The sequence below is a fragment of the Patagioenas fasciata genome, chromosome 10 (genome assembly GCF_037038585.1).
Source record: "Patagioenas fasciata isolate bPatFas1 chromosome 10, bPatFas1.hap1, whole genome shotgun sequence".
NCBI lineage: Eukaryota > Metazoa > Chordata > Aves > Columbiformes > Columbidae > Patagioenas > Patagioenas fasciata.
Genome location: NC_092529.1, coordinates 11,358,229 through 11,384,677, shown reverse-complemented (window position 1 = coordinate 11,384,677; position 26,449 = coordinate 11,358,229). Strand labels below are relative to the sequence as shown.

At 41.0% G+C, this 26,449-nt stretch overlaps 1 protein-coding gene across 19 annotated transcripts in view; it reads right to left on the bottom strand.

Annotated features, from left to right (window-relative positions):
* Positions 1-3,300: 3,300 nt before the first annotated feature.
* The window catches only part of DOCK3 (dedicator of cytokinesis 3), a 193,368-nt gene continuing 170,219 nt past the window's right edge, over positions 3,301-26,449 (bottom strand). For 8 of the 19 annotated variants that reach the window (XM_071813127.1, XM_071813131.1, XM_071813132.1 and 5 more), the window contains 15 exons: positions 26,203-26,369; positions 25,617-25,703; positions 24,996-25,175; positions 23,936-24,019; positions 22,538-22,654; positions 21,199-21,320; positions 19,491-19,626; positions 18,877-19,024; positions 16,733-16,885; positions 13,473-13,591; positions 12,448-12,535; positions 8,979-9,101; positions 8,286-8,368; positions 7,358-7,801; positions 3,301-5,053 (listed from right to left, as the gene is read on the bottom strand). In XM_071813127.1, the coding sequence (XP_071669228.1) occupies positions 4,973-5,053; positions 7,358-7,801; positions 8,286-8,368; positions 8,979-9,101; positions 12,448-12,535; positions 13,473-13,591; positions 16,733-16,885; positions 18,877-19,024; positions 19,491-19,626; positions 21,199-21,320; positions 22,538-22,654; positions 23,936-24,019; positions 24,996-25,175; positions 25,617-25,703; positions 26,203-26,369 (2,132 nt within the window). In that variant the 3' untranslated portion in view covers positions 3,301-4,972. Of the gene's footprint in view, positions 7,802-8,285; positions 8,369-8,978; positions 9,102-12,447; positions 12,536-13,472; positions 13,592-16,732; positions 16,886-18,876; positions 19,025-19,490; positions 19,627-21,198; positions 21,321-22,537; positions 22,655-23,935; positions 24,020-24,995; positions 25,176-25,616; positions 25,704-26,202; positions 26,370-26,449 lie in introns of all 19 variants that reach the window. The other 11 variants (XM_071813136.1, XM_065845325.2, XM_071813128.1 and 8 more) reach the window with 10 other exon arrangements.

The window sequence follows — 26,449 nt, the reverse complement described above, 5'->3', positions numbered from 1 at the left end:
AGGAAGATGCAGAGGCTGTAGGAGCCAGTGATGAGGGTTTCTAGTCCTGTGCTCAGTTGTGCAGTTAAACTGATTAAACAAAGTATTAGCTCTCTTTAGGGGAGGTTGCTAGTGCTATAACCATTACAGTTGCCACTGTATGGGGCACTGATGAGGCCACACCTCAAATCCTGGGTTCAGTTTTGGGCCCCTCATGACAAGAAAGACCTTGAAGTGCTGGAATGAGTTCAGAGAAGGGCAATAAAGCTAGTGAGGGCATCTGGAGAACAAGTCTTATGAGGAGCAGCTGAGGTAACTGGGGCTGTTTAGCCCGGAAAAAAGGAGGCTGAGGGGAGACCTTATCACTCTACTGCTACCTGGAAGGAGGTTGTACCGTGGAGGGTGTTGGCCTCTTCTCCCGAGTAGCAAGTGATAGGACAAGAGGAAATGGCCTCAAGTTGCGGCAGGGGAGGTTTCAATTGTATGTTGGTAGAAATTTCTTCACTGAAAGGGTTGTCAGGCGTTAGAACAGGCTACTCAGGGCAGTGGTGAAGTCACCACCCCTGGAGGGGTTCAAAAGACACGTAGGTGTGGCACTTAAGGGACATGGTTTAGTGCCAGTTAACAATTGGACTCGATGATCTTGAGGGTCTCTTCCAAGCAAAGTGATTCTATGAGTCCATACCCTCCAGGGTGCTATGAGGGACAGAGGTGGTTGTGCTTGTTCCCCATGCTCGTAGAAGTGTTTGGCTGTGAGTTTGGTTGTACTATTAGCTAATGCAAATAGTACTGAAGAAGTGAGGTGCTGGCAAATAGGAGAGTTTCTGTGCCAGTGAACAACTGCACATTTAGAGCTAGAGCATGAGGCTGAGTGAGGAATAAACCTCTAGTGAACTCTGGTGAGTTTTTTGCAAGCTTTTGGACCCAGTTATGACAATCTGGCAGAGTGGTGCGATTATGGATGGGCAGTCTGATAGGAATTTATTGTTGCCTGTGACTGTATACAGAGTGACTATGCTCCAGGCTGGGGGTGGTTTTACAGTGAAGACCAGGCATTATTGTGTTGTATCTGGGCATGTATGAGTGAGAGAAAGATAGCTAATAAAAAAAAAAAAGTGAAAAACCAACCAACCAACCAGACAAACAAAAACAAAAAAAACCCAAACAAAACTTAATAGAACGTTATTTTTAAATCTTGCATGTGGAAAAGGGCACAGAGAGATGGAGCTGTGAGAGAAAAGCAGAAGTTGATTCCAGCATTTAAATGCTTTGTATGTTTTCCCTATTGATAAGCACCAAAGTTGGGATTGTGTTTGTTTCTAACCAGGTGTGCTGCAAAATGGGTTAATTTTCTTTGTGCAGTTAGAAACCCTTATTTTTCATAGATAGCTTGGTCATTATTTGGACTTAGTTTGAGAACAAGAGGTAACACCCCAGCACAGAGTTAATGTTTTTAATTGCTCTGGTCTGAAAGCCAAGGACACTCTGAGGGCTCTGCCCACAGGTGTGAGGCATTGAGGAAGGGGGGAATGGATGGGGCAGAGCTTGACTGACACCCAGACTGATCCTGAGATTACTGCACCCCATTAGCATTGTGCTTCATATTTAAGAAGAGTTGGGACCGGATTTCCAGGTTTCTCTCTTGCTTGCTCTCTCTTTCTGGGGCACAGCTGGGGTAGTTTCAGTCAGGACGTTTAGTTTGGCCTTTTGCCATTTTGCACAAGCCTCTGGGCCTTTCTGCCTTTTTCTTCTCTTTTCTCTCTGTTCAGGACTGGGGTATTGCTTCCTGGGACTGGCTGCTTAGTGTGGACGGAGTTTGTGGGGAATTGCATTGAATATGTTTTATTTTGTATGCTATTTCTATTTTATATATATATATATATATACTAGTAGTGTATTAGTATTTTGTTATTTTATTGAACAGTGTGTATCTCAATCCAAGTTTCTCCCTTCCCTTTTGATTCTCTCCCCTACTGGGGGTGGGTGAGGGGGTGCACGAGTAGCTGTTGTGGTTGTATTGCTAGCTTGGGTTAAACCATGACACCAGGCCATTTCCGTAGCTGAAAATGCTTTACTTTGGAAAGGGAAAAAAAAAATGAAACGGAACCAGATAGAGATAAATGTTTGGTTTTGTGCTAAGGGCTCCTGCAGTGTATGGTTTTGGTGGGCTAATGGTACAAAAGAAAGATGTGAGCAGGGCAGGGCTAATAGAGGAATTGGAATGTGGCTGGCTCTTAAATACTAGTCTGATAAGAAGAGGTAATAGAATTACAGAATGGTTTGGGTTGGAAGGGACTTTAAAAGCCATCTAGTTCAACCCTTCTGCCATGGGCAGTGATACCTTCCACTAGACCAGGTTGCTCAAAGCCCTGTCCAACCTGCCCTTGAACACTTCCAGGGATGGGGCATCCACAGCTTCTCTGGGCAGCCTGATCCAGTGCTTCCCCACCCTCATGGGGAACAATTTCTTCCTTACCTTTAATCTAAATCTACCCTCTTTCAGTTTAAAGCCATTATTCCTTGTCCTATCTCTACCTGCCCTTGTAAAAGTCCTTTGGCTTTCCTGCAGGTTCTTTTAAGTAATGGAAGGCCACTCTTAAGGGCTCTTCTCCCTGGAGCCGTCACTTTGGGCTAATCAACCAACCAGTCCAGGCTAAGTGGGCAAGGGCAGCAGTTAGTGAGCGGGAGAGTTAATTTGGCTTGGTAGATCTTCAGGGATTAGCTCATGGTGGTGCTGGGTGGTTTAAGTTACGTAAATGCAGAAGCTGTGTGTTCATAAAGAGGCTGCTCTGTGGGCTGGACCTTTGCTGGCTCTGCCCCCTGAGAAGGTGAATCTGTGAAGAGCTGCTGGAGGATCAAAGGGGCTCAGCTTCAGTCTGTGACAGCAATGAGATGTGTTCTGTAAGGCTGGAGGTGAACCTGGGTTAGTTTGCTGGAAAAATGTCATACAGTACTGCTGTGAACAAATGCTGGAGTAGAAGGAGCTACTGTTCCAAATTTGGTTTTAATTTGTGTGGCAATGATAGTAAAGCCTGTGAAAGGGGAGAAGTGGTATGTGAATTCTCTCATAACAGTAAAGACAAGACCTGTAGCTAGGACCACAGTGTAGCGTGTGTATATATATCCTTCTGAACACTGTGTCTCTGTGTCCATGGTTGGTTAAGGAGAGTCTACAAATAGAGGCATAATTGTGCAGAAGTGTTGAGGGCTGAATCTCTATTGGCTCTGTTTAATTTCTCCTCTTATAAGCTTTATAATGAAATTCCTACCGAGTTGCATAAGTCCTGTCTGGAGGACAGCAATGAACATACAGTTGTACCATTTTAATATCAGGTATTAATCTTTAATTCCACATCACAGCAGTCGAGTGAATGGGTAAGGGAAAGAAACCTCAAACAAATGGCAGATATTTACATCTAAAATTCACACCACTTATTTGTTGTTTCTGGAAACATGCTATCACAATATATACAATGAAGTACCTTTAGGACACTTGTACAAATTATTTTTTTCCTTTTAAATTTCATTTCTGTTATAGATAAGATAGCTGTTTTCATTGTACTTTAAACATGAATACACAAAAGAGAAGTGGTTAGAGGTTTTTGCCTTTTTCAAATAAGCACAGAATGCCAGAGGTTAAAAACACATTTACAGGGCAGAATACCAGTCAGACATCACAATCTATACATTTTTTGCTCAATTTCCTGTACAAATACACAGCATTCAAATGGAGTATTTACAAAAAAGCATGATCAGAGGAAATTTTAAATATCACATAATTTGTTTCCCAAAGGCTCTTGCTCTCTTCCAGCCTCCCCAGTTTTGGCTGGTTCTCCAACAGAAGGGATATGCAATATCCCTTACCTAAAAAAGGGTAAGTTAAAAAGCAAACAGAGGAAAAGACCCAAAAGAATTGTAGTCTTGCACACAATAATAAAACCAACTTGGCCGTTGAAAAAACAGATCTGTAGGATTCAGAGAAATTGTTTTAATTGCTCTTCTTCTACTATTGTAGTCCCTTCTCAATTATTTTTCAGATGGGGCCAGGAGGTACACTGACGATGGAGAGATTTGTAGCAGTATTCCACCCATTTTCTCCGGAATGCACATGCTCTTTTGTTACGCAAGGAAAACCCAATGAAGGCAAGTACATACTAAGTTTGAATTACAGTTAAGCATAGAATGACAAGGTCCTGTTGAAACATCGTGTTACTCTGGGTTTATACAAGGAATCTTCAAATCCTGTGGGGCAAGTGCAACAGCTGTTGTTGCTTCTACCTACTCCAGGACTGAGCTTGATGTTGAAGTTGTACTATGCTGTAAGACAGCCACCCTACAGAGAAGTATTAGGTCCAAGAAGTATTTATTCCAACATTCACAAGATCTTAATAATAGGTCTTTCTATCTTCTGCCCCCTTTAAGGCAAGCACTGAAAAGGGAGATGAAATACTTGGTAGATATCAGAACAGTAACAGAAATTTAACTCTGGAGAGGCTTAAACTTGGTGAATTCAGCAATCAATTCTGTCCTCCTCTGTGTGGACCTGCCATAAACTGGCTATTTGTATGCATCATGTGACTGGTCTTCAAACCCTTACAAATACAAAGAAATGTCAGACTCCCAAAATGCACTCAACTGCTGTAGTAAAATGTCTCTAATCAGGGCAAGATTATACATTTTGAGAGACTGATTAGAGCTGTAGCGGGCAGGTTTTCCATTTCCAATGTTAGGTGCATTCTTAGTTTTGCAAAGTTTTATTTGCAAGACCTCATGCTGTTGTGTGTTTTTTCCCCAATAAGGAAGCTCAGTAAGTCACTACTTTTAATCTTCCTGCCAAAAAAAAGGGAGTGGGTGAGATGGAATCAAATAGTTCTCTTAAAAACTTCACGTAAAGAGTCTCAGTCACATTGGAGAATAGCAGACCTGAAAATACTTCACTCATTTCTAAGGAATTACCTTGACTTACCTTTATCAAAAGCTTAATTTTGATTTTTCATACATGTTCTATACCGGAGATCCATCTTGGCTCATTAACATTTAGGACTGTCCTAGAATTGCAAAACTCTTCTTCCTGCTAGAGATCAAACATCCACTATAGGCCAGGTTTTATTATCATTGTCTTAATTGTGAAGGATATAATGTTTACAAGCAGCCTATGTTTGTAACAAAATAGAGGAAGCAAGAGAGACTTTGTTCCAGCCAAACAGGCCATTTAAGAAACAAATCTGTAATTTACTAGTTTTGCATGGGCTAGAGCATGAGAAATTAAAATAAACAAATCCTCTTAAAATCCCCTTCATAAAGCCGCTGAGTCCAGACTCTGTACAGACAGACCATCTTTAGGAGGGTTCAGAAGCAATGTACTCTGCCCAGTCACTGTAATTAGAGGTAGTGCTAAAGGTGACCTGTAAAAGATTGATATCATCCTTTTTTGCTTCTTTATGCTATTGGTAGCATGGGAAACTCAGTGGTTAGGGGAAGAATTCAATATGAAAGTTGAGTGCTATTCCTGTTTCTGACACTAATTTATATGATAGAGGCCAGTCTCTTGAATGTGCTTCAAATTTTTCAGTGGTAAGGAGGAGGGTGGTCTGGTCCCACCCTCTGGAGTGTGCTTTGCAATCTGCAAGTGGAAAGAGCTACATGAAAGGCTAAAACGTGTATGGGCATGGTAGGGGTAAGGAACATTGCTTGTTTATCTAAAAACATTAAATATTTGATACTCCCTTGATTGAAAGTTTCTTGAAAAATATGAAAATAGGAATAAAAGATTTCTTAGTGTTTTTTTTTTCAAAGAACAGATCTTGGTTCTATTACCCACAAAATTCTTTCCTGGTTTGGCAGGTACTGGACTAAGCAAACTACTGATTAAAAGGCTTGTTTTGTGTTCGTAGGCTTGTACTGTTTTCACCTCTGCATAGTTCTGTTTCTTGGTGTGTATGTGTGTGTCTTTTTTTTTTTTTCTAAACATTCTTCAGCCCTTCCTGGAGCCTGTCAATTAAAAAAAGAAGTGGGTGGGGGAGGCCGCATTGCTGCCTGAGAAGAAAATAAACCAACCTTCCAGAAGAGAGAAGCAGCTCTTAAATCTTCTTTATATGTTCTAAAGAAGCAAAAGAGGAAACATTTCTTCTTTACAGGTTGCCTTTAAGATCCCTGACCCTAGGCTGTACACTATATACTGGGCATTTCTTGAATCTTCCTGTTTTCTGTCTACTGTAAGAGATGGAGATTCTTTCTACACACCAGCTGCAGCGAGTTTTTGGGAGGGACTGAGGACATTATGTTACCAGGGAATGAATCTCAGCTCCTGGGTGATGGAAGCTGGTGAGAACTGTGATGTTCAGCCCTGAGGCAAGGATCATGAGATATGATGCATTTAAGCCATCTTTTCTTTACTGGGTCATCAACCAGCTGTGGCATGAGAAAATCATTGTGGTTGTGAGGGGTTTTTTTTTCTTTTTAAACTGGAATAGAAATGCTGGTGTCGACAGCCTGCCCAAAGCTGGGCATGGGAAAGGCCTACAATCAGGTTGCAGCTCCAATGGCTACTAACCTCCTCTCATCCTGTAGCACAGATGAATAGCATATGGTTCCAATGAGAAAGCAGGTTGGTTTAGCCAGCGAAAGCAAAATTTAAGAAATCAAACAGTACATAAAAAATAAAGGAGGCAGAGTTTGTTGGAAATGATATCTTGGAAATCAGTGCATCAGCACTGGTTAGATTGCCTCAGCACCCATGAACCAATGCAGGGAAATCACTGCACAGATATGTACAATCCTGCTCTCAAAAGAGCCAATTTCTTCTTAGAATTGCCATCTTTCCACTGCCTGTAGCTCATGCACCTTCCAGCCTGACAGTTCATAGAATCCCTGATTTCAGCAACGAGCTTTCACTTCTGTACAGCAAAGAAATATGTCCCTAGTGCAACTGCTTCTACTCATGTGCGTCTCAGAATTGGGAGGAAAGCAGTTTCAAAATCAACTTGCCACACTCCTCCCTTCTTCCCCCTCCACTTAAAATTGTATTTTTCACCCTCTGCAAGTCTCTATGGCTTGTGCGCCATTTGATGTGGTTAAGAAACTGCAGAAGGAATTAACTGTCCACTGCACAGAAAGTTAAAAAACATAACGGAAAGGTGTAAAAAGAAATTAAAAAGGAAAGCAGCAACCTCCCATGCTGGCCCAATTGCTTTTGTGGGCTCCAGACATAAACTTGCGGCAGTAGAAAACCAGTTTGCTGTTCTCCGAGTCCTTATCTCTCTCCTTTGTAGTCAGACCTGGAATGATGACGCAAGCTGCTTACCAGGAGTTGTCCCTACTGCTCACCGATGCCGTGCTCCCATGCTACCCTGGCCTGCTCCTCCTTCCCACCACTTACTGGTTGGGACACTTTACGATGCAACGGGCGGTGTTTGTCATCATCTTCAATTATTATCCCCTCCTCATTCTCCATGTTTGGCAGCCGGGAGTGGTAAGGTTTGGGGGGTAGCGCAGGGGGGTCCATGGTGTCCTGAGGAATGACTCCAGATGGAGCAGAGTGGCTTCGGCATGGCTGGGATTTGAGCGACTCTAGGACATCAGGCTCAGAGAGGCTGTACCTGACAGGGAGGTAGGGTGTCTCTAGATCTTCATCAGTGTTCCAGGCCTGGCTGGGGACGGAATCCATGGTGTCTGTGCGAGGAGGTGGTTCAGATGAATGTCCAAAATTGCTCTCGCTTAAGGAAGAGACACCACTGCTGGCACTGCCAGATAAAGTGGAATTACTTCCATCTAGACCAGACTGTGGACTGGTGGGTGATGCAGGGATAGGATGAAGAGGGGACTGTTCAGAGAAAAACAAAACCAGGTTAAAACTGACAAAGGAGGCAATGCTGCATCTTGTTCTACATTTCAGCTTTTGACAGTGATGTTAACAATGGTGCAGTGCCATTTGTGTTCAAAATGTCAGTGGTTATTGGTTTATATGTGCCCCCTCCAACTTGCGTGGGAGTACCTCTTGTGGGCAGACAAGTGCACTTAATACCACCAGAGCTGTTAAACAAACAGCAGCTAAGGTGATAATCAGGGTACCTGAAATCACAGCATACGGTGCAAAGAAGGAAAGTGGAAAGGCCTACAATTCTATAGAATTCAACTCTGAATAGGTGATAAGCTTTCCATGGATTTTTTCATGTGTAAGTTACTAGCATGTTAAAAATATTGTTCCTATATTCAAAAGTTGCTTGGTGAGAGTGGAGGGGGGGCCTTCAGGAGCCTATTATTTTCCTTCTACATGCCTCTCTGCTCTCCTGCCACTTCCTTGTTACCTTGCGCAGCGTTCGTGCAGGCAGTGCCGGAGGAGCATCACTGAGCTGGTGATGGAAGGCATCAAAGTGCAGGGAGTAGTGTCCTGGAATGAGACAAGGATGAGAAACAGGCTTGTGCTACCTCACTGCAGCGAAAGAGCTGAGGTTTTAGATTCTGAAATGTCAGGTAACAGCTCCAAATGCTGATAACTCCACTCTAATCACGGCTTCTTTGCTGACAGATAACCCTGGAGTGCATCTGTCACATCACAAAATGCTAACAAGAAGTGAAGTGCAGTGACAGATTTCCACCCACCCCTGTTATCAAGGATCTCATGGCAAGGCAACAGGCTCATAAACAATGAACATTTGAAGGTGCATTTAATAGCTTTGTAACCTTAAATTACTGCTGGAGGTGGTCACTGGCAAGAAGCCAGGCCAAGCTTCAACACTCACACACCTAATTCTAGTCCCAAATACAGGCAAGTCCATATTAGTACAAGGACTGTAAAAAGAATTTGAGGATTTTGGAAAAAAAATCAATTGAAAACTTTGTCCAGTGCTAACCTAGCAGACCAGGAAAGACTTTGAGTTTTTGTTTCTGATTGTTTTTACAGGGGGAAAAAAAAGGCTAAGGTCAGCCTTCAGGTGGTCTAAGTTTATCTGTGCATGACTGCTGGCATTACGCAGCAGGCCTGCTGGGCATTTCCTTACCATGGGACAGGCTTCGGGGAGGTACTGGTGGGGCCAAGATGCTCCCAGCATGGGCAGACAGGAATGGCAGGGCCTCTCGGGTTCCGCTGTCTAGGCTCCAGCTACTGGGTGCTGCTGGCATAGCTGAAGGATTGAAACACATTTAACTTGGGTAACGTAACAGGGAGTTTGTGGCGCCAGAAGGACTGGCTTTCTGGGTGCTCTTTAGCAGTAAAGAGACAGATTCTAAGGACTTGGTGAATGGTAGGATTGAAGTTGGAAAAAGACATCGTCTAGTCTACAGAACGTTAAGGTTATAAGTTGCTTTGTTAAGGAAGCGAGAGTTAGGTGGTTGTGGTGTTAGTCTGCCCATCTCCCTCCATGACCCCCTTGTCTCTAGCAAATTTGAAGAGCAGCAGAATTCTGCTAGGTCTTCTTCTTTCGCCAACCAGTAAGTAAAAATGAAATTTCATTGATGGAATGGCAGCTAGATCTCAGTAGTGAGCTGTTCTGCTTGGTGGTGAACGATGACAGAACAGAAGGGCACTTGTGGCAGAACCCTCATGAAACATGGGAAGGGTTGTTGCCTGCACCACAGTGGCTAAGTGAAGACTGAATAAAGGACATGAGGGAAATTACACCTCAATCTGTTACCAAGGAAATCACAACTTTAAAGCCCTATTTTACCAAGCTATAGAGTTAATAAAAAATTTTTATGACAAAATATTTCAAGGCAGCAGTTTGGACTCCTTATATTATGAAGTGACCTGAAGAGATCCAAGTTTTTGTTGATCAGGAAGGCTACCAAGTAGGGTCTTCGTGACTTTGGTTTCTCAGAGAAATAAAAGCTACTTCTTTCTAACATGAATATTTCTCAAGATCTTGAGAATTCTGTCAACCTTACACATTATTAAAATGCACATTCCTTTCTTCCAGACACACTGCATTGATTCATTCTGAGAAGATGGACATGCGATAAGTGTATGCTTATTTAAAAACAAATAAGCAATTTCTTCAGATTAGCAAAGGAAAGAGAAAACAATGTAATTCAGTCAGCCTATCAAAGAAAACTGAGGTTAAAATAGCTTTTTCCACCTTTGGTTTGGAAAATGGAAGCCTGGAGAAATAAACATAGAGTCTGACTTCTAAAGAGGATTTCTCCTTAATTGAAGTGCCTGCAGCCATTTTTGGTGTGTTTCTTTTCTAAAATGGCTTTGCAATTTTTTTTTTGTCCTTAGTTCATGAGTTAACATGAACACAGGCTCCACAAGACCTAATATTCCCTAAAGTAAAAAAGATCACAAAGCGACAGCTTCATAGGATGGCACAAATCCCATAAAAATATAGAAACAAATGTTGTTTTTAGAGACACTCTCAAACTGAGAAAGGCATACAAAGAAGATACTAAGAATCTTGACAGAGAACAGGTGGAAATCAAGGGCTCCATCTCAACACAAAAAAATGTAACTTCGGATGAATTTTCTGAGCACCCCTGTACATACACCAGAGCTCTCTAATTTGCACTACTGCAGCTGGTATCAGAAGGCTAAAACAGAGGGATGAGATGTATAACAATGCCAGGCAGGCCAGTCTCTCCTACAACATACCAGCATCAACTGAAAAGACAGAACAAAACCTGATTTGCTTGGCCTATAAAATGACTGGTGTTTTCTTTTTTTAAACACTGAGATGCAGCAGAAGAATGTCAAGAAGAGAACATGGTACCCCAGTGCCTAATCCATTTATACTTTCTCATTATATATAGATATTCTATATATATATATTCAAGGCCGTATGAGTATTCAGGAATGCTAGAAATCATCCTGAGGTCAGAAGATTTTGGAGAATGGCTACTGCCTCTTAAAACCAGTGTTTGATCCAAAACACTTCAGGAATGAACCCACCCAGGGAGCTCCTAGTGCTCTGTCCTAGCCCATCTCTCTCCAGAACAGCGTGAAGTTGCTCAGTGGCCAAGTTTAATTAGCAGGGAAGCTGCATTTGAACTGTGCTGCTCTGGGCGATGAATGTCCCTTTGCTGTCCATGAGAGTTACTGAGCAGGGCTTCTGACATGGCAAGGAAGGGGGCGGGAAAACTCACAGGCCATGACTTAACAGAAATCATGGCAGATGGTGTCCTGACTTACAAAGAGTGATGAGGGTCCAAGGGCTGCAAAAAAACATCTCTTAACTGCATTTATGGTACCGATCTGGTTGAAGAGCTGGGGTTCCCATCACACCATCCCATAAGAGCAATTACTGAACATCATCTGTGTCTTGCATGGCTTCCCTGGGCCTTTGGAGAGGATCCTCTTTAATCTCCAGCTCTTTGCACTGTATACTACAATCTTGCATAATATTGCCCACAGATACAAATTCAAGTATTTTTCCTAGACAGGTAATACATTTATTTACCTTCCTCTTCCAGATCTTTCTCCTGTCCAGTACAAAGATCTCACCACCTCTGTCATATGTTCAGTTCAAACTAACACAGCTAAGATAGAGCTCTTAATCCCTCACCCCCTAGTCTTAAATATCTGTTGTCATTATTCATTATTGTCAGCAAGTCATCATTCTGCCATTTATTCAGAACTGTAGGTTGGCTTTTGGTTTCAATCTAGACCGCTCTGTAAGGCTGTCACGTTGTTAAAGTAGTGGATTCTGATTTATTAGACATTCTAAAAAGATACAATTTAGTTCAGGCACAGCTACTGAAACAAAAAATCCTGATAAAAGTCCATGGAGTGCGTTATGTAGGTCAGACTAGAGAATTGCGATGGTCTTTCCTGGCCTCAAAAATCTTTTAAGATAACATTTTCCCTAGCCATATACATGGCTGCTGCTGGCTTAGGCAGCCTTGTCTCAGATTTTGACTCATGAATTTTGCCCACTCCTACTTTTTCAGAATGCTGCCTTTCAAATAATTTTTGAGCCCATCGCTTTGTCCATGGCACCCCTTCTGCAAGCTCCTCCTTTTCTGCTACACCAAACTTCTCTTTTTTTCCTTTCCTGCAGGGTCTCTGCCTATTTTTTCAAAGCAGTGAGTTAAAAAACCCTACACATTACTAATGCTAAACTTAAATAGAGAGGGATTACAAGAAATGTTAATATTTTGAAAAATAAATGCATCTTTTTAAAAAGCAGTATATCTCGTTTAAAAATACAGTCCAAATCTTGCACTCTTCTGTTAGGTAACTTCTCGTTTGCCACTTTGGAAGTTTTGTTGATAGAGGCTGCAGGTTTTGTTTCAATGACAAAATGTGAAACTCAGACAACTTTCTTAAATAAAGAGGTTTGTGCAACTCCACCCTTCTGTGAATGATCTGAAATGACTATAGGTTGGCAGAAAGCCCAGATAATTAAACTGTTAATTAAAAATGTGAGAGAATGCACACTGCCAGGAAATGTAGAAGCCCCTTCGTTACTTGCTGTAGCATGAACAGAGTAATAATATTTTAGAAAGCATGCATGCCAACTAGGAAAAAAGAGTTACCTTTATCAGCCACAGACAGGTTGGGATCACTGCAAGGTTTGCATGGTCCAATCATTTGCTGGATGAAGGCGCGTTGGAAATTTGGAGGCTAAGGCAGAAGAAAGCACAGAAAAGTTAAAAGAAAAGGTTACAGCTGGCACAGAACCCTGGGGCTTTCAGTTCTCTTTTTTTTTTTCTTAAGCAACAAAAGTGTTTTAACTAAAAAAAATCATGGGAACCTGTGTCTCCATTAGCGAGTGTGGCAGTGCAACACCAGTGGATCTCTAGAGAGTAACAGTGCTGAGGACCCACAGTTGACGCTGCTTGTGTTCCCTCAAGGGGTTATTTCCAACTAGTTCTAGTCTGGTCCTGTGCCCATGATCAGCTTGAATGCATTACATGCCCTTCCGGAGCCTTACCTTTGCTTTGGTTTCATTTGAAAGAACGGAGCTCACACACTCAGAGACAGTTCTCTGAGGTGAACTGAAGTGAGATAAGTGGGCATGATCAGCAGATTCCCTTCAAAGTGCTTGCCAGGGCCAGACTAATATGCTTACATGCAGGCACACCTTGGATTTTTTTATTTGTCCATAGAAAGTAGATATGGGCACAGATTGGTTGGAGACCCTGTATCAGTATATTATTTCAGCCTCTCATGTTTTTTGATACTTCTGGAAATCACTGTAAAGCTATTTAGAATCAACTTTGGGGCTTGAATGCAGGATGACCATAGTTCTAGAAAAATAGATAAATAAAGTAGTATGACTATGTGCACTGGACCAAGGCTCATAGGATAAAGTTGGGAAGTAAGAAGACTCCATTTTCACAGCACCTATCTGCAATTTTAACAGTCATTACAGTTTGTATCACTTGATTCCCAAACGGGGTGAATATGTGAAGTTCTGTGTTGCCTCTGAAAATGATCCTAAGTAAGTTGTCATGCTTTCCAGAAGTGAAGAGGGAAGCTTTAAAGTGATCAAAACCAGTAAAAATAAAGTCACAGTTTCAGGTGGTTGAACTGCCATAAAAGAAATCAGATCTGCTACCTGTCCATTTTCCATGATAGCTGCGGGATACATGGCACTGCTAGGTCGGTCCCGATGGGCTGGCAGCAACATCATCATCTCCCGAGAGTGGCGGTACTTATCTGGTAGAGAGGGAGAGCCTGTAAACAAGTGAGAATAATCACGTACACGTGACAAACAACAGCCATGTCTCCGCATGCCCAGGGATCTAGTCCTCCTTTGCAGTTTGGTCAGACAGATGATGGTACAGGACTCAAGAAAACATGGTGCCGAGCCCACTAAGCAGCTAAGAGTTGGTGTAGTGCATAGCACAAAGATGAAATAAGAACTGGTTTGTTATACACAATTAAGGACATACCATGTGAGGTGTGTAAGATATGTGCATCCCTAGCTGGATGTTGCAAAGTGCTTCCTCTTAAAACAAACAAACAAAAAAGTGGGCATCTGTGTGGAACTGGCTGCAGCTGTGCTGTACAGTGCCTACGGCTCCCTTGCCCCATAAAGTAGAGTTATGCCATAAAATTGTGCATTTTAGGACTGAATGTGGAAGAAAGGGATAAAAGCTTGAGATACATCATTCAGTGAAAGCAGGGAGCTACAGGAAGCTACTTCATTCCTCAGTTCTGGCAGAGATAGTCCGAGGTGTTACCATTTAGTTGGTGATACCTTGGTTAGCTTCTTCTTTGTTAAAGAAAAAACAATAAAAGAACTGCCTATAAATGTGAGCGGCACTTTGCTTACAATGCCACTGGGTAATGGATGATTACCACCGAGCGTGCTGGTATACTGAGCCATTTTATGACAACAGAACATTTACCAATGCTTAAAGTTACATAGTAGGAATGCGCTTGACTTAACTATTAGTTATCTGTGTAGTTGTCATTTAAGATGTTGAGGTATTTCATGTAAACAGCTTCCTGGTGCATGGAATTACTTGGGACTCATCCTTCAAGATGAGTGCCACATAACAATGTGCTTCTGATATGGAACAGCTGACAATGTATTTGCCAGAAGCATGATTCCCATTAGTGACTTCTGAAAGTCTGATACTACTGATAGATGCATCCCTTGGGATACATAATATTAGGCAGGAATTGATGTTCTGAAGCTGCTGGAGTGAGCTTTAATGTGCACTGATTATTTCATTGCGTCACAAACACGCACTTAACAGATGGCAGCACACAGCGCATCACAGAGCCATGCTGGCTTTTGGGGAATACATGCCCCCTTTTGCAAACTTTCCACAACCACACACGTTACCTGGACAGCACTCCAATGTATGAGCAAAGGCATTGGTGCTGGTTAATGCAGCTTTTACCCCAGCAAAAGCAAACATGCAGTTTTGGGGACTGATATTCAGTACACAGTGGAAGGAACAATGTGTCCAGCAGAATGCAGGATAAGGTCCTACAATGGCAACGATTCCATCAGGGGTGGCAGATCCCAGATTAGTCTACACCCCCACCCTGACATGAGCAGCCTGCAGTATCTGCATTTCTCCCCAGACATGAAACAGAAACATAGTTAGACTGCATTATTTGCTCTTAGATACAACATCAGCTTGGAAAACAGTGTTAACGCTTTATGCTGAGTCTCTTTTACTCACACATCACAGATAGTCCTGTTTCTGCATGACAAATGCAAGGATACTGGAACTTTTAGGTGTGCCCAGAACTACATCACAGCACAACCCACACTGTAAACTTTGCCCTTTTATTATCTTGTCATCCTTTTCTTTTATTTCCAAGATGCAAACCACCTGTTTGTGCCATCAGTTTATACAGGTTTATTCCTTTTAGCTTGTAGCTTGGTACACTTGATGTGTGCAGCACTGTACATACTGTTAATGAGAAAGGAAAACCTATGCTGAAGCCAGAGGCAGTTTTTCTTTTTTTAATTGTGAAAGTGTTAATCCATTTGTTACAATTATTAGTTTTAAGGAATGAAACTGAAAAATAATGTAGTTAAATTCCAAACTCATTCTTTTCTCCTGATTCATCATTTTCATTACTGTTACGAAAACAGTTTGCTCCTGCGCCAAATCATAATTTATTTTTTTTTTTCTTTAAGAGAGAAGTTTTTAATGTACGTAAATGGGTTCTTGCAAAGTGCTGAAAAGACACGGGGACTAATTTTCTACACCTGAAAAAGGGGGCTGTGTCGAGGAGGCAGTAAGGATGCCTTAAGAGGTGAGTCATCAAGTGTCAAATGGGAGTTGCTTTTAGAGTGCATCTGAGGAGTCCCAAACATATTTTAAATGAAGTTACCAAAAAAAAAAAAACGAACCCACACATAGTTCTTTCCAGGCCTTTTTGCATTACAATTTCTACTTAGCTAACATATTTTAACTTAATAATCCTTTAAGGTTAGAGCAGTGCCTCATGAGTCACCTCAGATGAAGCCAAAACAAACTGAATTTCTTATTGATCCTCCATACAACAACAGTGTTGCTTTCTTGGAAGGGAAGAAGCTATACAAGGGTTGAGCCAGGTGTGAACTGAAAGACACATACTTGTGAAACTGAAAAACAGAGTAACTAGTGATGTCTTTGTCTTTAGCACAGAATTAGAAAATTCTTACTGTATTCTGATGACAATTCCACTTAAGACTTTCGCTCTAACTTGTGTATATTATAACTAGTGTAAGGCTGCTGCTTTAATCTGCTGTTCAGTGATGTGATCAAATCATTAATCTACTGTCTTGATGACTATCCTTCAAATGAAACTATTTTCTTTGGACAAGCCAAATAATTTGCTTGTGTTGCTGTTTTAAACATTAATAAAAGGGTAATTTTTTGGAAGTGGAGAATTAGAAGTAAGATTTAAATTCCTGCTGGATTCTTTATACAAATGGCCATGGCTTCCTTTGGTTACTAATAGAATCAATCTATATTATAGAGATAGCTGTCTCCTCAGAACAGTGCTAGTAGCTGAGCTCCAGAAGGGACTCTGCAGTTAAACGGAGAAGGTGGTATAAGTATCTGGATAATGGGATAGTGGTTTTTCGGCTCTACATGATTGTTTGAATCAATGAGAGAAGCATTTAAATATCTGACAGAAACCTAGAAATCCTTGGTAACCATGCTCCAGTTAAATCCATGGTTGACAAAGATGCTAAGCTGATAGATTTAGGTGGCCTGTATGAAATTAATTGTTGACCTTTGCATACTTCCCATCTGAGAAGTGGTTAACTGTAGCATTGTGACTATCGTAGCTTTGTTGGCAGTCTCAGCAGAAAGGCCACGGTTTGGATGGGTCATGGTGACTGAACTTTCCTCTCACCTCTAGAGGTGGTCCCTCCAGGACAGAGATGAGGCACATTGGTGGGGGCAGCGTGGGGAAGCTTGCACGGCTGCCGCCCATGCTGTATCTGTTCTGTGGATAAATAGAGGGCTTCAGCCTCCAGTGTTGTCAATCCAGCACCTTTCACCAGCACTAAATTAAAAAGAATATAATTAAATAAAAAAAAAAAGAAAAAAAGAAAAAAAAGGATAGAGGTGCATTGGCAGAGCTGCACATGTAATGTTTGTGAAGTACCTTGCTCCAGCCAATGATACTGGTCTCTCATTTTCACAAGCATCAGTTACCCAATTAAAAAACAAATCAGAAAGAAAAATCACCAAGGAGAAAAACAAAGCTATATTAACACAGTGGAACTTGAGTGTAAGGGCTTTTCTTGTTACGAACAACTCCATTCCAAATAGCAGTGTCTTAATAACCAGAATAGTGACTTGCACACTGTGAAACACAAACAGCATCTGGGACTTTACTGGGAGTGAAATCCCACAGTCAGTGGGTAATGTCTGAATGCTACGCTCACCTATCTTAAAAGTGAACAAAACTTGCAGAGATAAAATGTTGTATCATAGGCTATTAAAACACGCTAATAAGAATGAAAAGTAAAATAGATTTATATATTGGAGTATTTTTCAAAATCATTACTTCTCTTACTGTTTCCTCATTTGTGGTCATTGACACTGCCTATTTCTCATCTCTGGGAGGTGCTGTTGGCTCATCCATCAGCACTGTACCCTTTGTAGCAGTCATCACTTTGGTTTCTAAGCAACAGCAAAGAATCCAGTGAAGAGGGAAACTGATGATGCTGTGAAGTCATTGAGCTCAGGAAGACTGGCACAGCCTGTCACCGTGAGCATTGGGTTTTTAAAGTGGAAAACAGCCTGAAACGCTCTGAGCACGAAAACGCCTCAGATGCCTCCAAACATTCAAACCTCACAGGCCAGCTGAGGCGCATCCATTTAAGGATGTGTCCCTGACATGGCAGCCCTGTACTCAGTTCCACCTTCCCTTTCTGTTATGACACTTTCATCTGGTTACTTGACTATTTGAATTGTCCCTATTTTCCTTCCAGCCCTTGGTAGTTAGTGAAGCTATCTGCCTTTAGTTGAAGATGTTCACTTCCCACCTTCCTACTCCATCTTATCTTTCAATTAAAACACTTTGATGCATCTCTTTCATAACAACAGCCAGTCAATTAAGATTTTACTGCAAGACAGAGCAAAAAAGCACCAAGCTGGCCCAAAAGAAAGGTCCCTTCTCTGTATTCTTTGTCCATAAGGAGATGTACAGTTCCCCTGTATGGGAAAAAAGGGTGAGATTTAAATATCAGCTTCTATCTCTGACTATGGTCCTGGATACCTTCTTCAGGAACCTGTGAAAAGAGGTATAGAAATTTGTGAACCTGCAACTGAGAATCCAAAATGAGATAAAAAAAAAAGCCAAACAACTTGAATAGAAGTTACCAAAGTCAGGAGGTTGCACGGATGGTTTTGCTTCAGCTCTGAGGCTTAGGAATAAAATTATTAGCAACATCAAGGCCAGCTACTGTAACAGCAAAGGCAGTATGGGTACCCCTAGGGTCTGTTTTTATGTTTTTCCTTTCTTCAAGAATTTCCCAGCAGGGAAGCCCTTCTTTGACTTCAGTACTTAGAATTCATATCTTTAAACATTCACTGTATGCATATGCTTTTGTATACACACATTTCTGCTAAACCGCCTCAAGTTCTTTTTTGTGCCATAATTTCATTAAATGTGTAAAATGAATTATTTGTCTTTGTCTTCATGATCTCTCTCTTGTAAGTTCTATACCAAAGACTTCTTGTTCTCTAGATTGCCTGCCACAATTTTGTGGTGGAACAATGGAAATCATTATGAAATTTAACTGCCTGAAACCAGTGTGTATCAGAGATACATTCCAAATACTGCTGAAAAAAAATTAAGACATCTATTTCTGAAGAATGAAAAACATTTTTTAAGAAACAATTTTTGAAGAGGCATTCACAGCTTCAGAAGAGACACAGTGGTATCTCAGTGTGGGTCGTCTTTCACCAGTAACTCAACAAGCCTGCCAAGTTTAGGGGATGGCTGCAGGTCCAGTTAACCCTTTGTTTGGGTCCATCCATTCTTACCTCGAGCACTGGAAGGGGCAGAGTTAATCATCTGGGATGGTGCCGAGTGAGTAGAGCTCAGGCTGGAGGTGGAAGGGCTAGCCTGGGACGAGGATAAAACAGAGACGTTGGTGACTGAGCCTTGGTACCGGGAGTTAGGGTAAACAAGCTGCAGGAGGCAGAGAAATCGTCAAGAGAGAACTGAGCAGATCAGTGCATTACATATTTACCTGTCTCAGATCACCCAGTGTAACCTCCATCTAGGAAACAGCTTCAGTGCAGGCCACTGTTGGTCTGCATGCAGGGCTGTGGGAATCACTTCACCCTCCCACAAACCAAGAGCAATACTGACTGCTTATGTTGAACAGGTCAGATAAATAACATGCTGACTAAAATATCACTTTCTGAAAGCAACAGGATGATCTCGGACCGCAGTATCAACTCTTACTGTACAAATACAGAAGATTACTTCCCAAAGCAAGCCTGGCTGAATTACTCTCTCATCCTTCTTGAATAATGTTAGATTCTACCTGTATTTTGAGAAAAATATCACAGGAGAGATCCAAGTGTGTGTATGGGTAAAGCGTACTCTTCCTAGGCATGACCCTCGGTGCTGTTTTTAACACCCTCTGTACCTGCATGTGGTACATGTCCTCAGCAGTCTCCCCCACAGAGCTGTCTGTTAGGATAACCAGGTTTCCTGTTTCGCTGGAGGTGTGGGACGACAGAGAGGACGATGAGTGTCGGACTGAACCAAGCAAGTTCAGTGGGCTGAAATAAAAACAGACAGAACCAGGGCATCATCATTTTTTGAACCTGTGCTTTAATTTGTGAAGCCTGACTTCTTCCAGGCTACCAAGTACCTGCAGTTACGTACTGCTTCAGGTCACATCTAGATATCCAACGCTTTTGAAAACTCAGGCCAAATAAGCTTAAATAAATCCATAGTGTGAGTAAATACAAAATAAGTGACAATACGGTTACATGTGAGACAAAGCACGTAGAATGTCGAATTTCAGAATCCAAAGCCATGTTAACATCACTTCATGATGCTGGGAACCTATCTGTTTTGTTTATAACAGAGCATTCTGAAACCACTCTCCTTTTTAATGATGAGTGGGAGCAGCTTAAAAAACATTCCAAAGGAAGCCAAGCATGAGGCACACAGGTCAAAATACAGTTTTCCTTAATGCACCTCATGGGCCTCAGCATTACAGTTGAAGCAACTTTGTGGCTGACAGTAAATTAGTGCACCCCAGCTGGTGTGCAGGCTGCACCCTGATCTCACTCATGACATCAATTTTTCCTTTGTCACTCTGAATCGCATACACAAATACATATTTTGTACACTAGAGAATCTCCATAGCTTGCACTAAGAACTAAAAAAAGCTTTACAAAGTGAGGATTTTTGAGGAAAAAGAATTTATCACCCAGACACCAGTTGTCAAATGCCAAGCCAGTAAAGTAGTGTAAGAGCTATGCAATTCTAATCGTAAAAAGAATGTCACCATCGGGGATTCATGTAGTCAAGACCAAGTTTCCACAGCTTTTCATGCCTGCTTTACAAACAGCTGAACTACGTGGACCCACCAAGGGAAATCAACACAGAACAATTAAAATTTCATCACTTCAGTGACATTCCTGTCACTGTTTTTTGTACTGGCATGGATATGCACATTTTCAAATAAACAATTTTGGTGGGATAAAAAAAGCACTGTTTTGCCCTGAAAATCCCAATTTTTATCCTCAATCACTATCTTAGGTTTTATAGACAGATATTCAGTTTGAACAAGCATCCACATTTTCAGATGTTTTACTGAGGACTGAGCCATTTTTTGGTATTCTGATCAAAACAGCCTGGCAGCCTTTCTTATAGTTGGGTTCTGATCTGATCAGAATGCTAAAAAGTGATGTGAACATTTTTTGATCCTTAAAAATAGTTGCATACTGAGTTGGGTTCTAAAACAAGCAATATAATTTTCCTTTTATGGTAGATAAGGACCAATTTATTTGCCATTTCCATAACAGAAGTACAAGTTGGAACCTCCAAAATCAGACTGAATTTGGAGGGCTGAGTGACAGATGTGTGTTTCTGCCTCCACAGTAAGTAAAGTGATGGAGTAACACCTGGAGGGGTTTAGCATTTGCTGCAAACTGGATTTCTCAACCTTCTCATTCCAATCCTCAAACTTCAATAATTAGCACTGAATGAATACAAAAGGCACTTTTGCCAAAACTCATCCTGCTCCTCCTGCAGTACTGTTAACCACTTCTTAGATCCTTGAATCTTAATGCAACAGTGTGCAGAGGTCCTAGATACTTCAGCAGAAAAAAACATGGTACCTGTGTCGATGCACCAGCTTTATGCTCTCTGGGCTCATTGGTCCATGCGAAACCAGAACATTGCTGCGAGGGGTGCTATTGCCAGAACAGGCTGGACTCAGCTTGTCCAAACCAGGTAACTCCTGCAAAGGAAACATACTTGAGCTAAGCTGGTCATGGAAAATTACACATTTTCTTCTCGGGAAAATCCTGATCTGTTTCCATGTTCTCTTCAGTTATTCTGCATTTCCACAGGATAAAGAGCATCAGTGCTTTCAACCCTATTTTCTGGTTGTTTCCAATGCCACTTTCTAGTCCCTATTCACAGTGTGGCTTAAATTACGGCCACCTATATGTTTCAAAAATGGAATGCAAACTCAAAAATAGAGATCTTATCCAAACTCTCAAGAAAGGTAGAGAACTCAAACTTGCGACTGCAACCTGCAAGATGTCATCTGCTTTGAAAAAGAATGGCCATATTTTAAAATTCTGGTGCTGTTATTTCTGGCCATCCTTGCATAGTGTTCACTCTTAAGAATGAAGGAAAAACCCTTTAAGTTACAAGCTACCTTAGAAAATACATAGTAAAGTGCTAACACATGTATTTCAATTAATTCTTTTACATTATAGAAAGATATCCTTCAGCTGCGTTGTGATAATGTCCAAGGTAGTGTCTAGGTATCTGTAAAGTTTTCACTATACCAGGAAGAGGAGAATGCACTGCAAATTTCTGAGACCGCCCTGGCAAAGATGTCTCAAGTATAGTTGTCATGGAGCACTGATGTACAGCAGAGCACACCCAGATGGAAAGGAATCATTCCTAGAGGATGATATTTGTACTTCATGGTGTGAACTATGCTCTGGAGGCAGTTCTGTTGGCTGTCTAGGAGCTACAGACCCATAGTAGTGCATACCATGATGACTGGAGTTGGATGTCTAAAGTAACCAACAGGAATTTTTGTCACTGTCTATATAAAGCCACTTCTGGAGGGCCTAATCCGTGTCATGCTACTCCAAATTATAGCAGTTCTTTTGCAGAGCTCAACATCTCTAACACTTTCTGCTCATCTTTCTTCCCTTGTTTTACATCATTTTCTGCTATGTAAGACAGCAACTGAAAATTAAACTTTACATGTGTTTTGTGGAACAAATAAATATTAAAGATTCTCATTTAATTATAGGCTAAGTTAAGAGAGCTCCTTCTTGCACAAAAATAAAGAATTCTTTTGACAATTTGGCAATCTAGTAGGTTCAATCCGTGCTGTATAAGCCCAGCTCTTTTGTGAACCTTACTGCAACTGATAAAATTTTAATCACAACTCTAAATGATTCAAAATGGGAAAAATGACTATCAGCTTACATGGTACAGACTGGATCGCATCATCTGGAACTGGTCTATCAGTTTCTTATGCAGAGGACGCATTTCTGGGTGTACAAATTTCTCATGGACTGCCAGACCCACTCCTAGGACATGTACCTGTTAAAAAGAAAGCATAAGATCACAAAAACAAATAATTTGTGTCTAAGAGATAGACTAGAAGCCTGTCCCACGCTTCTGTTAGTATGCAAAAAAGTCATGTAAAATATGCCACTGTTCATTTACAAGACTGCTGATAATTAAGCAAGTCTAGGGACCTGGCAAGTTCATATTACTTCAACAAGTACTTTAAGTGTGAGACAAGTACATTTATGTCATGTTGGATTACTTTTGTAACTGTAAAAAATTACCAGATTGATTCTCTCTCCAGAGTGAGCAGCCTTACATCCTCACACACATAATTCATCGTGACAAAGAAAATTCCATCCACCCAGTGTCAGAGAAGGGGTCAAAGTTGGCAACAGAGATTTCTAATAGGAGTTTCTGATAGTTGAGCTGAACCATGGTAGTGTGCCATACATAGACACTCTTTCTGTTGCTCATTTTTAATTTTTAAAGGTCACTTCTTCAAAGGTCACACATATAATATTAGTGATTGAATGAGATTATATAAGCTCTCAGATGAAAGAAAATAGTAATGATAGCAGGCTCAAGATGTATATAATTCCCTACATGACCCAAAGTCTGTACAAACAATAACTAATTAATTTTCAGCCATCCTCTTGAGGCTTGAAGGGAGATAAGCATTATCTTTATTTCACAGATGGGAAATATGAAATGCAGTTAAGTGATCTGTTGAAGAAACAGGCCTAGTAGCTCCATTCAGACTTGGACACATTGTTTAATGGGTTATATCTTGCCAAACTTTCATTTAAGAGCGATATGAGTTTCTGATTTCACTCCCATCAAAGCATCCAGCTAGCTTTATCTACCAAGATATTTCATGAAGACACTAATGAAAAATACAACTGCGGATAATACAAATAGGCATTAAGTTTTCCCATGTAGCTCTGCCAGTTTAATCTTGTCTGACCTGGCCTGTCTGAGTGTCATCATCTTTGAATTTTACTGGGAAAACATAATTCAAAATGCCAAAAATGAATGGCAGGATTGAAATCTGGCAGTATGTCTACTGGATTATAAATGGAGACTACAAAATTAATGTAATTTAAGCTGAGCTTCGCTTCACGTCCCATAAAGTAAATGGCTTGTTCATAAACTCCTTGGCCACTTCCCCCCTTTTTTGTTTAAATGTACTTTAGATCTCCTGTACTGTAATTCTTCGTTTCTGAATGAATCGGTTGGATCTGGTGTGTTTTGACTGACTGCGGATGAATCCAGACACTGTAGCAATGTTGTTTTGCATCTGAAAAACAGTACCTGTTCCTGCATGAGTTCCTTGAGCTGTGTGATCTTCTCTGCATCTCCAGGGTGCTTTGTGATATAATCTTTATCAAAAAAGGCCTGTAGGAAAGAAAAGGAAAAAAAGCCTTCTGCTTACTGGCAGGTATTTCATCATAACTTGGTGTCAAAGGAGGAGAGGAAAAGGTCTAAAAATCTTAGGAAAACTACATACATAAGTTAATGCAGCAGCTCAATTTTATTGCTTTTAGTACTCTGGGATCCAGGTAGAGCTACAGTATGGTTTTAGCAACCTTGGTGATTCTGTTGAATCACGAATCTGATCAAGTTTCCCCATGTAGCAATGATGAGCAATACCACTAAGCCGTGTACCATCTAGTTATTTCAATTTTATACCGTTTCCTTCATATAACTGCCATAAGTTAAAGGAATTAAGTGAGTAATGTGGTCTAATGTAAAGAATGAAGTGCGTTCTCCTCACAGCTCTGTAGGGAATACATCCCACACCTCTGGGCCATTTTCCAGTATTTCATCCTAGACTTCACCGTTTGCAAAGCAGAGTTTAAGTAACAGCTTGCCAAAGAATATAGTGGATAACATACTGCATTTAAGATCATTTCAGGGTTACAGTGAGTCTGACCTTAAGCTAGCAAAGATAATGGGTGAGTAGCACAAATTAGCAGCTTTTCCTGATTACAGGCCCAATCTGTCTTGATTACTATGAGTGCCACTGCCTCTATTGCAAAATGGATTTATAATGAAAGCAGTATAAAAAAATCTGCTTCACTCTTTTACCTGCCAAGACAGGATTTCCAGGTAAGCAAAGTTTCATTCTTGAGAGCCCCAATGTCAACTGTACCTACTGCAATGCAACAGCCCAGCTCCACCTTTGGATCGTCCTATTGACATGTGGCTATGCAAGCACTGATGCAGAATAACCAAGGAGGGTTTTAACCACATTTTTAGATAATGTGTTTGAAAAGTTCTTCTCTTATTAAGTCATACAATCTTTTAAACAGAAATGGAAATAAAATTGAAAAAAAGATGACACTAAATTCAGAAGCAGAGCTTGGCATACCTCCTGGTACCGTGCAATTCCCCCATTAACAGCTGCATCGATCACTCCATTCAGACACATGCTGAGAAGATTAATGTTACCATGCATTTGTTTATGCTGGTACTGGCTTATCAGTGTTCTCAGCTCCTGGTTTTTGTTCTCAACCACTTGAATGGCATTTTCCAAAGGACTTACTTCAACCTCAAAGGCAAAAAAATATACTTTAATTCCAAGACACTTCACTGAGATTTATTATCTTCTCTGCAATGAAATTATACTCTAGGATTGTTATCTCTTAGTTATTACAGCTTTATTCAAAATGAGCTACGTTAATAAACTTTGCTGGTGGCAATGCTGTATTTCATGTCACTGGGTTGCGATAACTTACTTCTGTATACTGAAGACATGGCAACAATGCAATTATTCCATCTTTTTGGCACTATCTCCATTATACTGTCATGTTCCCGCCCTGGTTACATTCAGCAATTATTTAGACTAAGTGGTGGAAAAAGGACATACTTAAGCAATGGTAAACTTCATTTTAAACTGCAAGACTTCAGCCAAAGGAGTTTTCAGTTCCCTATCCCATGTCCTCAGTAACTCATCACTTCAAACCCCAATTACAGGAACTATGGATGTTACCAGTTCTCTTCTCTCTACTTCAAACCAACGAGAGATCCCAGGCAAACTGTGAGTCAAGGTCAGAGTGGTACGTTCAATCCACAAGCTCTGCAAAGAGTAAGTGAGGATGTGAGGTGCACAGCAAATCACGGTCACATCATCTGTTCTACTACTACAGGTGCTAAGGGGGTGAAGTTCAGAAAATATTAACTTACTTTGCATAATATCATACTGATAGTCACTTGAACAACATAACCAGAAGTCAGTATACTCTAGAGCAACATGTTCAACATTTCTAACAGTTTTTAAAGGCTGACCACTAATTCTCTCATGGGAACCAGGAAGATATTGTGGACATACATGGCACTAAGAAAAAAATTCCAGCCAAACAACAAAAAACTGTTCTTGCTTCAAAATGCATTTCTCTTGGCACTAAAATAACTCACTTTTAAACTGGACAATGCTTTAATCAGGTCAGGTGCATAACCACTGGACTCAACAGCTATTTGCTTCAAATGAGGATTACTTGAAAGGCTATAGCAGCATAAAATAATAAGACAGTATTTGCCTTGAAGAGATTTAAACACTGCTTATTTGCTACTTCTACCTTAAATTCATTCTCTTTGTCCTTTGGGCCCTTGTGGAAGGGCCTGTCATAGCGGAATTTCCGGATGTTGTTGACTCGGTAAAAGCTCTTTATGCGATCAGGGACACGGTCCATTTGCAGCACATCTATATTGTCTGGGATGGGAGTCACTGCATAGATCTGTAAATCTGCAAATTATGCAGTCAAAGAAAGCCACAGGACATCAACCAGGAAAGCTAGCTCGACTGTGGAAATAAACAGGATGGTG